The sequence below is a fragment of the Coffea arabica genome, chromosome 6c (assembly GCF_036785885.1).
Source record: "Coffea arabica cultivar ET-39 chromosome 6c, Coffea Arabica ET-39 HiFi, whole genome shotgun sequence".
NCBI classification, from domain to species: domain Eukaryota; kingdom Viridiplantae; phylum Streptophyta; class Magnoliopsida; order Gentianales; family Rubiaceae; genus Coffea; species Coffea arabica.
Genome location: NC_092320.1, coordinates 7,886,327 through 7,898,294, shown reverse-complemented (window position 1 = coordinate 7,898,294; position 11,968 = coordinate 7,886,327). Strand labels below are relative to the sequence as shown.

General features: G+C 38.8%; 4 protein-coding genes and 1 non-coding gene across 5 annotated transcripts; 2 read left to right on the top strand and 3 right to left on the bottom strand.

Annotated features, from left to right (window-relative positions):
• Positions 1–245: 245 nt before the first annotated feature.
• On the top strand, positions 246–3,564 carry LOC113691626 (uncharacterized). The gene is made up of 2 exons (XM_027209857.2): positions 246–1,002; positions 2,814–3,564. The coding sequence occupies exons 1-2, from the start codon at positions 406–408 to the stop codon at positions 3,174–3,176; spliced, it is 960 nt and encodes a 319-aa protein (XP_027065658.1). The 5' UTR covers positions 246–405; the 3' UTR covers positions 3,177–3,564.
• An 854-nt stretch (positions 3,565–4,418) lies between these two features.
• On the bottom strand, positions 4,419–6,811 carry LOC113692817 (uncharacterized). The gene is made up of 8 exons (XM_027211391.2): positions 6,651–6,811; positions 6,396–6,538; positions 6,191–6,260; positions 5,823–5,905; positions 5,579–5,617; positions 5,097–5,167; positions 4,902–5,016; positions 4,419–4,799 (listed from the first exon to the last, which is right to left on the bottom strand). Exons 1-8 carry the CDS (start codon positions 6,694–6,696, stop codon positions 4,722–4,724), a joined length of 645 nt encoding a protein of 214 aa, XP_027067192.1. The 5' UTR covers positions 6,697–6,811; the 3' UTR covers positions 4,419–4,721.
• Positions 6,812–7,196: 385 nt separating this feature from the next.
• On the top strand, positions 7,197–10,190 carry LOC113692819 (protein BUNDLE SHEATH DEFECTIVE 2, chloroplastic-like). The gene is made up of 5 exons (XM_027211393.2): positions 7,197–7,400; positions 7,607–7,707; positions 8,299–8,362; positions 8,819–8,915; positions 9,899–10,190. Exons 1-5 carry the CDS (start codon positions 7,343–7,345, stop codon positions 9,975–9,977), a joined length of 399 nt encoding a protein of 132 aa, XP_027067194.1. The 5' UTR covers positions 7,197–7,342; the 3' UTR covers positions 9,978–10,190.
• A 9-nt stretch (positions 10,191–10,199) lies between these two features.
• On the bottom strand, positions 10,200–10,272 carry TRNAR-CCU (transfer RNA arginine (anticodon CCU)). The gene has a single exon. It is a non-coding gene; the product is annotated as a tRNA-Arg (tRNA).
• A 253-nt stretch (positions 10,273–10,525) lies between these two features.
• On the bottom strand, positions 10,526–11,773 carry LOC113692818 (embryo-specific protein ATS3A). The gene is made up of 3 exons (XM_027211392.2): positions 11,370–11,773; positions 11,132–11,248; positions 10,526–10,887 (listed from the first exon to the last, which is right to left on the bottom strand). Exons 1-3 carry the CDS (start codon positions 11,514–11,516, stop codon positions 10,621–10,623), a joined length of 531 nt encoding a protein of 176 aa, XP_027067193.1. The 5' UTR covers positions 11,517–11,773; the 3' UTR covers positions 10,526–10,620.
• Between the last annotated feature and the right edge of the window lie 195 nt (positions 11,774–11,968).

Genomic DNA, 11,968 nt, shown 5'->3' with positions numbered 1-11,968 from the left:
ATTCAACATCTTTTGATTTTTTAAGAATTTTTTGTTTTTGTAAAAATTGGAGGTTTCAATTCTCCTTTTCACCCTCTTCACTTCTTAAATTTCACCCCTTCATGTTAAAAAAGTATTGAAAAAACACAGATAAAATGTGCCATTCCCACTAGTATTAACATGGAATTCAACTAAATAGGAATTATGTATCAGTCAAGATTTTGAGTTGGGAATGGATCAGATCCGGATTCAGACCCGCAACCCAATTCCTCTTTCTCCAAATCTAGAGGGCAGCAAAAGCAGAACTCAAGTGGCCCATTCCCCCCTTCCTCACTCTAAGAAAGATCTCATCTTTCATATTTTTCCCGAGATTTTCCGGGGAAATCCTGTGACCTCTCTTCACTTTCCCTCTCCAATTAAATTTCCATGGCAAATGCCTGGAAAAGAAATCAACCCACAAAAATTCTCACCCCAAAAACCATCCTCCTCTTCCTCTTAACGTCTCTCCTCCTCGTCACCTTCCTCTACCTAGCCTCCCAAATCCAAACTCCTACTCCTAAAACCATCAAAACCCTTGCTCAATTTGACCGAAAAATCAAGCCTTTTGATTGCTACAGTTCACCCCAAGCCCACCCTGTCATTGCCAACATCGTTGAAGGCCTTAAGTACCCTTTTCTTTATTCATTGTCAGACTTTGGGAATTTACCAGAAAAGCCCCACAAGAATATTGTTAGGACCCTTAAAGGAAAATCCTTTAGGAAGGCTGATATTTCAGGCACTGTGCAAGAACTATTGGAAAAATTGAAAGGCGATAAACATGGTATTTTCGTAGATGTTGGTGCTAACGTGGGAATGGCTACCTTTGCAGCTGCTGTTATGGGGATTAAAGTTTTGGCCTTTGAGCCTGTTTTTGAGAATTTGCAGAGGATTTGTGAAGGGATTTACTTCAACAGAGTTGGGGGCTTAGTTGAGGTTTTTGAAGCTGCAACTTCGGATAGATCAGGGAATATCACATTTCATAAGGTAGTATTATATACTATGATGGTTTAGTATCACTATATCCTTATGCATGTTATGGCATTCAGTTATTTGCTTTATAATGTGGTGACTCATTTAATGCTACTTTGCTTGCTTGTATTCTTTGTTTCAGTCAAAGTTCTACAACTAATCTGAATGTCTTGTGTGGTTATTACTTATTGGTAATTTTGTTAGTATCTGTGACGTGTTCGAATTTGGATCTGAAAATGCCATCTTACTAATGCTTCATTCTACCAGACGCCATTTCTTACCTTTGCATCTGATAAGCAAGAGTGTTGATTTTGTCTCCCTAACCTGAAAGACACATGGCACCTTTTCCTCTTCAGATTATTGTGAGTTAATTATATCTTACTGTGAGCCTACATATTTGGTGACAAGTTTGTAGGCATGCTCTTGTGGTTTATGCAATTAGTTGTCTTCGCTTTTATGAGGCACATTGATTGCTTGACATGTCAGCCTTGCATCTGAGCTTTGTGATCTTCATTCTTCTACTAATCTAGTAAAAGGAACCAATGAGTAATCTGATCTAGATTCAGATTTTTCGCTGTAAGATTAACCAACCGCTTCATAATATTTTAAACTTCCCATCAGAAGCCAGCAGTTCTAACATTGTACATATGACAACTGAGCATCATTATTTTAAGGTAAGAGCAGTGATATTCGTCTTGTCATTAATGGACTGATTTCCACTTTAACACATTATATAATTTTTTTTGGGTACATTATATTGGTAATACTTCTGAACAAAGTCATGAAAGCCTCAGAAGAATTTTGGATGACTGGTAAAAATAACTGTTTCTGCACTTAAATAGGTCAGTCCATATATTTTCATAACATTTAAGTGTCAAAGTCACATGAACTTGGAGAATGCACTAGTAGTCTGAAGTCATCTTCTGGACTCCTAATTATTTGCACAAACATAAGCTGTTACAGTGGATGGTTTGATCCACCTGTCTGTGGTTATGCCTCAAACTTTTAAAGCCCTATCTATTGTCAAAAGCTCATATTTTAAGCAGTAATTGGTATTTATAATATGTATAATTTGTTCATTTCTCCTTGAGCGGTTGCAGTATGTATAGTTTGTTTAGATCCCTTTGAGCTAATGTCTTGTCTACCAAAGTTTAGAAACAGTGCATGGAGAAATTCAAGTTATACATCTTTTGCTAAGCTGTTGGATCCACCACCAATGACAAGTCTTACATAGTTTTTTTTTTTTCCTTTTTCTGGGTCACATACTATAGCTCAAAGCTTTTCAGTTTCATCAACAAGAAACCTAATCAAGCTTGTCGATTCAGACATGCCTAGTTATTGTGTCAAAATCTGCAAGATGTCTTTTCCATATAGAGCCCTGAAATGCCTTCCTTGAAGACTAGTAGAGAGTAGAGACCAGCTACACAACAATTCTTATAATAGTTGGCCAATCATCATCCCGCATTGCTCAGTGATCAATATTACAGTCTGTTGATCGGTAATTCTGTTCAAAATTATGCACAATTGTTTTAAGGTATTGTAATTTTAACTGATGGTATGCAGAGCATTTTTCTTTTGATGGGCTTCTTTCTTCAAATTCTTAGGTAGGGACAGCTGTGGTGAAATATTTTATTAGTTTATGATTGGTCTACTGTGTACAAAAGCATCTTCTTGAATCCAAGGTGGTGGCAGATCCAGAGATCCAACCAAACATTAATCTGTTCTTTTTCTTTTATAGAAGTTATCCTGTATTTTGCTGGACTCGTTTTGGAATGTCTTCATCCGTGCTCAATACTTAATATTTGCTTTTGCTTTCCTGCTGCTAGTTAGTCGGCCGGCTAGACAACAGTGCAGTCTCAGCCACTGGTGCCAAAATGGCATTTAAGTCCAACGAAGAGATTGCACTTCAAATCAAGTCAATTCCACTGGATGAAGTAATTGAAGAGTCTGAGCCTGTGCTCCTGCTTAAAATAGATGTTCAGGGTTGGGAGTACCACGTACTGAAGGGTGCCTCAAAGCTGCTATCAAGAAAGAAGGGGGAAGCCCCGTACATAATATATGAGGAAGACGAGCGCTTGTTGAAAGCAAGCAATAGTAGTGCCAAAGAGATTCGGGAGTTTCTTCACAGCCTGGGCTATCATGACTGCACTCAGCATGGTACAGATGCACATTGCACAAAAACAGAATGACAAGTTGGTCCTAACCACAGGAAATTCACCATGACAGCTCAGTAAGATCGATGGTGACGTTTATCGGTTGCAAGTCATGCTTATGTGCCATGTGATTTGGTTTCAGTATGCTCTATTGCAGAGGCAAAGGAATCGACGATTGCTTCGAGCTTATTGTCAGCAATGTCTTGAGAACTACTATATCATCGGCCGAAATTTGAATTGGTTGATTGGTGATTAGTGGAAGTGATAAACCAATTCACATGCTTGGTTTCAGTTGGATACTGATTTTAACATCCAACCCGATTTGTGATCTTGTAAAGGCTGGTTATTATTCTATTCTTTTTCCAATGCATGCTGCAGCATTGCAGTTTCCACTGAATACAGTGGCTGGCTGCTTTTTGGGTTATGTGTTTTTTTCCTTCTTGGTTTGGGTTATGTGCTTTTTGGGTTACCTTTGTTTTTTTTTTGGGGGGGAGAAGGGGGGGGGGGGGGGGGGATGTCCTGTTTGGTGGAAGGAGAATGTCTCCTTGATGATTTTTGTTTTTTTTTTTTCAATGGGTCATTATCGCCTCTCAGACCTTTGAGATTTTGCATACTCATTTATGCTCTTTGAAGTTTTCTGTGTGTTTACAAGTAGGGTTGTCAATGAGTCGAGTCGAGTTTTAGCCCAATCGTCGAGTCGAGCCTTGATTTAATTTTATTGAACTTGAATTCGAGCTCAACGAAATGACAATTTAAAACTCGAGCTTGAGTTCGAAAAAAATAAAAAATAATTATTTAAAAAAAATAAATAAAATAAATATTTTTTAATAAATAATAAAATATTAAGAATATATATATAATTTTACTATTAAAATAAAAAAAATAAAAAAAAATATATATATATATATATATATATATACTCGAACTCGTGAGCTAACGAATTTAATATTTTGAACTCGAATTCGAGATTGACTCGAGCCGCTCGCGAATCGATTCGATTCGTTTGCAACCCTATTTACAAGTACGTTGTTCTGAATATAATTGAAATATATTGAAACGAGCGGTTCGATTCGTTTTGCAACCCTATTTATAAGTACGTTGTTCTGAACAGAATTGAAATATATTGTCATTTTTTTACGAACTTCAAGGTTTGAGATGTGGTAGCAAAGCTACTCGGAGCTCTTTTTTATTCTGCGCCAAGACGAGACATTCTAGTTTTGCAATTCACAGAGAGACGATTTACAAGCATTAAAGAAGGTAGCCGTGGTCCTAAGTGGATAGTACAAAGCATATCAGTATACTAGCATATGGTTTGAGTGTACGGTCAGACTAGCTATCAAGTTCAACAATGATCTCGATAAGCTTTTTTTGAATAGCATGGTTCAAAAGCAGAAAATAAGCCTAAAAGGTAGACTCAATTTGAAGCCTAGGTATCCAATAAATACCAGCAGATGTCTTGAAGGCGAAAAGAAATCTATTGTGACATGAAGTGAAATTACATGTTGCTACTGAATTATTTCCACCTTTCACAATTTTACAGGAAGACTCCTAAGGCTCATCGTTACCTTGAAAAGTCCGGGCTTAGGACTCGTCTTTGGGCGAACTAGTTTGTGAAGGGCCACACCTTTCCACCATAACATCATAGAGTTGCTTCCCATTCTGCCCACACAAACAAAAGAACAAAAGGAATTAATGCTCTGATTATATTGCTCCCAAGCTCGTGACTTGAATCCATAAATCCTCCATTTCTTGAATACTCACAAAAATAACCGGGAAAAAGTGGATTTGTCCGTCAGGTTTTGTTTGCGTCTCCTTAAAATAAACAAGGATTGGAAAATTTGGCCACCAAAGCTCCCAGTTCACAAATGTTGAGTATCTGTTACAAACAATAGGTGAGATGAGTTCTAACTTCTAACGGTTTTAAATGAACAAAAGCGGAGCAGCAGCCCTACTCACTTCCACCGATTTTTTCCGCCCACAAAAAAATTTTCACGAGACTCCTCAAGCTGCTCTCCTACTTTTACCTCCTAAAGACAAGATACGAGAGAGATGTAAATTCAAGAGGAAAATGAAGTATATTTTCCTAGGACTAATGTCGAGTTCTAGAATTCAACCCCAGCTAAAATAACGTACAAACTTGTCATATGCGGAGCACTAGCTTGCTCCAACACTCAGTATTCTTAAAGAGCTGAAAGCAACTGAATCAGAATTCAGAAGGAGAGCTAGAGAGGCATCGTGTGCCATTACTCATTAGACGAACAAGACAAATAAGTACAAGTTAAAAAGGAAGTACAGCAAGATGATCAGAAACTCAAACAAATGAGATAGGACGATGCAATGCCATATCATTAATTTGTATGTATCTAAGTTCTCTTTCCGTGAACCATAAACATAAAATAGCTGCTTGCATGTGAAAAGGGTTGAGTGAGTAAACAAACCAGGGCCTCTTCATCGAAGACAAACCTCACTCTAGTCGTCTGAAAGAAGGAAATGAAGGGTGTTGTTAGTTGACCATTTTGGCCACAGAGCAAGACAACCAACGCTATTACTCGTAGATTTTGGTGCCAAGCAGTAGAGACAGTGACTATGTCAGTCAAGCCTAATCTAAAAAAAGTCATGTTGATTACTCGTGATTGTGGGGTTTATGCAGAGGCAACTACTGTATATGGTCACCATATATACCTGGACTAATAGGAGCAACCCAAGTAGTCCTACAGGAGCTGCTCCTAACAGGTTATCTGCATAGATTAAGCCTCCAGCAAAACCTGTAAATGTCAACACAGTAAATATGAAAGGCATGATCTGTATTGAATTGTGAAGGGAATAGAAGACGAGCTGATAATGTAACCATCAACAGCAATTCGATTCCTGAGGTGAGGTGTGTAATAGTACTTTTGCTTATGGAATGAATAACGTGCTAAACTTCTATGAACCATTAACATCAGAGGATATAAGAGGATGAACACAATCTTGCAACCTCAAAGAGCCCTAAACAACATCGTGCCATAATGTTAATCACTTGTAAATTTGTTTTAGCGCCTATGACCTACCAAGAAGAACAGTAGGAATTCGGTAATCGGCCTCAGGAACTACAGTCTCTTTCTTGATTTTCTTTCCCAGCTGTCAGAACAAAATCCCATGTACTCAACACTTGAATACTCATCAATCGATTGGAATACTAATTTAACTCGTGTAACGTTATTAGAACTTTGGAATTAGAAAGGGAGAAAGAATGAAGCAGTAGAAAATATGAACCACGGCAGAGATCGCGAGACTGCTTCGGTTGCCACCACTGACACTATTATAATTCCTTCCCCTAAAACAACTGTGTCCACTTATCATTTTGCCGTAAAATGAGCTCTGGATTGTGGTTAATACATGTCTGCCCCCTCCTTTATCTGCACATAATAGAATTGAAAATACACAGTAATTCATTTCTGGACCCAAAAGAAAAATGGCTTTCAAGAACTGATGTGTAGCAGATGATGATGGGTTAACAAAAATGCTTACTTGGCATGGGGATGAAGCGAGACAGAGATAACAGAGTGCTTTCCATGTTCGCTGCTGCTTCGCTCTGCTTTCTTGGCGTCGCAAAGAGATTAACTAGAAAAAAAAAAAAATTTTTTTTTTGAATTAAGGAGTGAGAGGCGGTGCTTTCGCGGAGTTGTCATTGATGAAGAATTCCCATTGACTCTTCTGTCCCCGGTTAACTTTGGCAAAAGATTTTTCGTCATTTCCTTTGCCCTCTTTCTTTTTTTTTTTTTTTTAATACAATCGACGTACACAAAAATTTCTTAAGTTTTTTGTCATGTTGGAATATAATGAGTACATGCAGTTGAAAGTTGATTAAATTTGTAAAACAAAGAAGCTGGAGGTTCAGTAGTTCAGGACTTTTAAGACGCAAACTTTTAAAAAAATAATAATAAATAATAAATAATAAATAAATGGAATTCCCCCGACAAGGGTTCTTTTGTAATTGAGTAAAAATGGCATTGGAAGTGAAAAAAATGTAAAACCTTATCCAGTTGGCAGCTTCTGCTGCTCATGTTCGTTGCCACCAACGCTTGGCCTCACTTCATCCTCACAGCCACATTCTTCTCTTCCTGGAGTTTCTTACTCTCTCTTGACTGCCAGCACATTTGCTCATTCTTCGTCACTCGTTTTGCTTGCTGAAGAGCGAAGATTCTTTTCTTTCTGTTTTAATGTCAAATTCGTTGTGTTTCACCCCTCTCATATCTTTCAAACCCACTAATAAGCCAGGTATTCCTCTCTTCCTCTCTCTATGGTAAGACCTCTTCTTTGTAAACTGTCGAAACTTCCCTCCTCCTCCTCCTCCTTAATTGATGAGTATTCCTGGGTGTAAGCTTGCAAGATGACTCTATTAAGCGGAAAGTTGATATCTTTCGAGTTATTGTAAGCTAAATTTTTTTTTAATGTGATTTTGAATTGTTGTTAATTCTTTTTAGGCATTACACTTGGCCGGTGCAATGGTAGAAAGGTCCAGTGGATGAATGATGTGACTCACAGCTCTAAAAATGCTACTAATTTGCAAAATTTAGAGCTCAAGGTATGTGTTCATTTCGCACATTTTGGTTGTCTCAAGTTTCAATAGTCTTTTACTTCTGAACACAAGAAACAACACTACTTGCTCCAATAAACTTGCATACTACCAATTATTGGCTAATTTCTTCTTCCTGCATTTGAGTTGAAAACAGAGTTCGTTTGCTGCTATACTTTGATTTTGTGAAGAAACTCTAGGCACAAAAGTCTGATTTTTGAAGCCCCTTTACGAGCAGAGTAAATTAGCACAAGCATCCTTCTTGAGTTTTTAAATGAGCATTAGTCTTGTTAACTGCATGCTCAGAGGAGAACATAATGAGGATGGACCTTGTGCTAGGAAGCGAAGCTCTCTGCTATTTTAGCCCCTTAGACCTATTCTGCAACATGATTTTGCATGCAATGAAATGATTGTTTAGTGCATTATTTGGATTCGACAACCTATTGAATCAATGGATTTATGCATTCAACACTGGGTAACAATGCAGTTTTGTTGGTTGTTCTCTTGTTTTAAGTATTATTTACAGATCTTTCTTAGTTACCAATTGAGAGTGCCCTATAAGTCATTTCACCCTAATGCATTTTCATTTTGATTTAATAGGCAGCAGGCAGTGACCAAAGGACCAAACCAAATAGCATCGTCTGTGCTGACTGTGATGGAAATGGTAATGAAACTGATTAAAACTTTGTGACTATTTGAAGTAACTATTTATTCCTTTCAGGTTGCTACCACCTGAAGGCGTTGAATTGCATCAATTTCTTAATTCTTGTTACAGTGTTATGCAAAAAGAAAATATTTATGAGCATTTATTGGCAACTATAATTGCAAGGACCGTTTACAGTTGGACCATCTGTTACTGTATATAGTTGTTAAATGTGCCATTTGGACTCGTTCACCGACATGATGCTAATAGATGTATATCGACAAGGTCTTTGATGAACTTGAGTCACTTATGATATACTGAAATTGAAGTAATAGCCACAAAATCCTGCAAATTGTTGGTCGTAGGCCAATCTTAGTATGATTTTAACCTCCATTTCCTTGCTTAAGCAAGCAGCAGTACTTTAATAAGTTTTCCTGGTCTACATCTTATGGAGCACTGCGTTTGTTGTTTCTCTAGGTGCTATTTCATGTAAGCAATGCAAAGGTTCAGGAGTCAACTCTGTTGATCACTTCAATGGACAATTCAAGGCTGGTGGATTATGTTGGCTTTGCAGGTATGTCGTTCAAGTATCATATTCCTCAATCTTATCTTATTCAACCCAAAAACATGAAAACCCCGAGCATTGGATGCTCCCCTAGTTATCAGTGAAATAAAAGCAGTCATTTGTTACATCTACCCCTTCAGGCTAGCTCTATACTATTGATAGCCCTAGAGATTTGACTGCGACTACACCTGCTCTCCGACTGCAAAAAGAGAACAATAGCAGAAAGTGAACTCGCAACGGTCGTAAAAGATCGTCCATATTTTTCAGACACAGATAAACATGATGTAAGTAAATTAGGAAAGACAAAGAAAAGAGTATAAGATAACAATGGAAAATATGAGTAATAGATTTAGGATTGGATGAGATTGAGGAGCCACATATCCTCCATCCCACCTCCATAAAAATGTGTACTGCTATTTTCCTCCAGCTTACCACCTGTAATTCTCACAGAGTTGAGATCAGATATCCTCCCTTAAACTGGTACCTGCACCATGCATGTATTTGGTGGCCCTATACATCCTTCCTCCATTCCATCCCATGGTTTAATTAATACTTGTGAAAACCTATTGCCATTACTGTTTCCTCTTCACCGCATTCAGTTTTCCCACTGCATGCTCCATCAGGCTGTCTTTGGTCTTGAGCAACTGTGTCAACATATGGTACCCACGCCTTGTAACTTGAGATGAAACCTGTAAACCTCAAAAAGCGTTTGGTATCAGGCTGAGGAAGAGGAACCCCTATCCCCCTTTTTGTCTATCCTTATCTTTTCTGCAAAAAATTGTTGATTTGCAAGTAATGGATTGGGAGAGTGGTCTAGCTGGCTGGCGCTGACAAGGGAAGTTGTATTTTCAGGATTTTATGTCCTTCTTATGTGAGGAATGATTTAGGATAGAAATGGATTTTTGTGTTGTCCCATATTATCTTCACAGCATTGTTCACTCGCCCAAATCGAGTATTAACTGGGTTGTGCTCTTCCGTAACTACTTTTGCAGAGGTAAAAAGCAGATTTTGTGCGGCAACTGTAATGGTGCTGGCTTTATTGGCGGAATCATGAGCACTTTCGACGAGTAGTGTTTTCCAGTCGTTGGTCTTAAAGTGTTAGATGCCTCCTGTCCTGTTGGTGGAGAAGAAAGAAAAGCCTCCAACCAAAATATTTGGTTTTGACTAAAACACTATGCTGTTTTTTTTTGTTTTTTTTTTTTCATTTGATTGTTCATATACACTGATAGCAGCAGGTTAAAAAGTCTGAATGTCTGATAATAAGACTTCCAAGGGGTTAAAACATCTGTTAAACGCGCCAGGTAGGGGTCGAACCTACGACTTTCTGCTTAGGAAACAGACGCTCTATCCACTGAGCTACCGGCGCGTTGCGTACCCGCTCAATGACGGGATCAAATAGATGCTGATAACACTTCTTTTTTGGTGGTTTAAAGATGCCGATCACCTTATTTGTCACGCAAAGGAAAACCAATTTGATCCTGAAATGCCCACGAGAGCAGAAGTCACTAAAACTATAACGATACGAAGAAAGCAATTTGCCCTGGGCATCCCAGACATGGGGCAGAAAGTATACCAAAAATCCATCCATATTCCATGCCATAATACAATACAATACAAAATCTCACAAAAGAAGTACTTAGTATTTCATTCTGCAAAAGCCAACGGTAAAAACGATGTTTCACAGGGCAAGACAGGTGGGAATGTTTGAAATTTGTTACATAAGCAGGGCAGCAGATCCCCCATTACAATGGTTGAAACCAAACCAAACTCCATCAGGCAGAAATGTGTTGTAATTGAAGGTAATTGCCCTCCCATCAGGAACGTACACCTTCACGCTCTCCGGCTCCCAACCGTCCGACCCTACCCTCAGCAAGTAGAGATAACAGATGTCGTAGGTGCAGGGTCCCCGTATCCTAAATGTGTCCGTGGAGCACCTCTCGAAGGTCCTCGATGAGGGATCGTCCAATCTCGCTGCATACACCTACCCGAAAAAAAAAACAATAACATCATCAATTTTTCATCAAATTCAAGAAAAAAAAGAAAGTGGGATTTGTTTTAGATGTAGATTTTTTTTATGCAGACTAGCTAAAATTGCAGCATCTACCAAAAAGATATGTCCTTTTTAACAAGTTATGATTTTTTTTTTTTTTTTGTTTTTGGTGTTTGTGTGCTGGGGGGGAGGGGGGGGGGTTGTTGGTTGTCACTGACTGGACTGATTGACTGACCTCATTGCCATAGGCATCACCGAATGCAAGACTGACTCTGTCTCTGGTGTAAGATGAAGAAGAACAGCTGGTCTTGATGGTCACGGTGTAGGAACAGCTCCTTGCACTTGCAGCGCTCTACCAACCAAGTCAACAATTAATAAAATTCTGTTATGAGAAAAATGGGTTTGATCGGAATTACAGGAAATTTTCATTACTTGGTGCGGGGGTCGGGGGAATTTAAAGATTTTTAGATTACCTGGTTGGGTTTGATCTCGAAGGATTTGAGCAGATGAGGGAGGAGTGTTGACGTCGGAGGAGGAAGGGATCTTGCCTCAGAAATGGTGATCACAACAGCTAGGAATGAGGCAAAGAGGAGAAGCAAATCTGGGGGCGGTTTGGCCATTTCCGGGGGATTATTGCTTTGTCAATTACGTACTGGTTATCTTCTACCTGCGGACTGGAGCAGACCAGAGTGATGAGGGTGCAGCTACGTAACGCAGCTGCCTTATAATAATAATAATTCAACTCTCAAATCTCCCTACTAGTAGTAGCAGAGTGGATCGTGGCACTGTCATTCTTAAATTATTTTACTAGTAGCAGGTTTGGTAAATTCTTTGATTTGAACCATTTTCACAAGTAAATATGGCGCCCCTACATGGCACTGGACGCCAAATCCACAGGGCATTTGGAATTAGCTAAAGAAAATACAAAAACAACAGGTAATGACTTCAAAGATTCTTGAGAAAACTGGCAATGGTGCGCACAGCCACTGGACCTTGTGTAAAGAAGAACATATTCTTCATTCCCCGAAAGAAACAAAGGTAACCATAGGTCGGCTATTGGCCGCCACCAAAA

Bases quoted from the DNA above. Each gene is read 5' to 3' on its own strand.
- LOC113691626 (XM_027209857.2), top strand. From the start codon at position 406: ATGGCAAATGCCTGGAAAAGAAATCAACCCACAAAAATTCTCACCCCA. The intron at 1,003-2,813 runs GTAGTATTATAT...TCCTGCTGCTAG, and splicing joins GGAATATCACATTTCATAAG to TTAGTCGGCCGGCTAGACAA.
- LOC113692817 (XM_027211391.2), bottom strand. From the start codon at position 6,696: ATGGAAAGCACTCTGTTATCTCTGTCTCGCTTCATCCCCATGCCAA. The intron at 5,906-6,190 runs GTAGGTCATAGG...TGACATTTACAG, and splicing joins AATTCCTACTGTTCTTCTTG to GTTTTGCTGGAGGCTTAATC. The intron at 5,618-5,822 runs GTATATATGGTG...TCCTTCTTTCAG, and splicing joins GGTTGCTCCTATTAGTCCAG to ACGACTAGAGTGAGGTTTGT.
- LOC113692819 (XM_027211393.2), top strand. From the start codon at position 7,343: ATGTCAAATTCGTTGTGTTTCACCCCTCTCATATCTTTCAAACCCACT. The intron at 7,401-7,606 runs GTATTCCTCTCT...AATTCTTTTTAG, and splicing joins CAAACCCACTAATAAGCCAG to GCATTACACTTGGCCGGTGC. The intron at 8,363-8,818 runs GTAATGAAACTG...TTGTTTCTCTAG, and splicing joins TGCTGACTGTGATGGAAATG to GTGCTATTTCATGTAAGCAA.
- LOC113692818 (XM_027211392.2), bottom strand. From the start codon at position 11,516: ATGGCCAAACCGCCCCCAGATTTGCTTCTCCTCTTTGCCTCATTCCTA. The intron at 11,249-11,369 runs GTAATCTAAAAA...CTTGGTTGGTAG, and splicing joins TCGAGATCAAACCCAACCAG to AGCGCTGCAAGTGCAAGGAG. The intron at 10,888-11,131 runs GTCAGTCAATCA...TTTTTCGGGTAG, and splicing joins GTGATGCCTATGGCAATGAG to GTGTATGCAGCGAGATTGGA.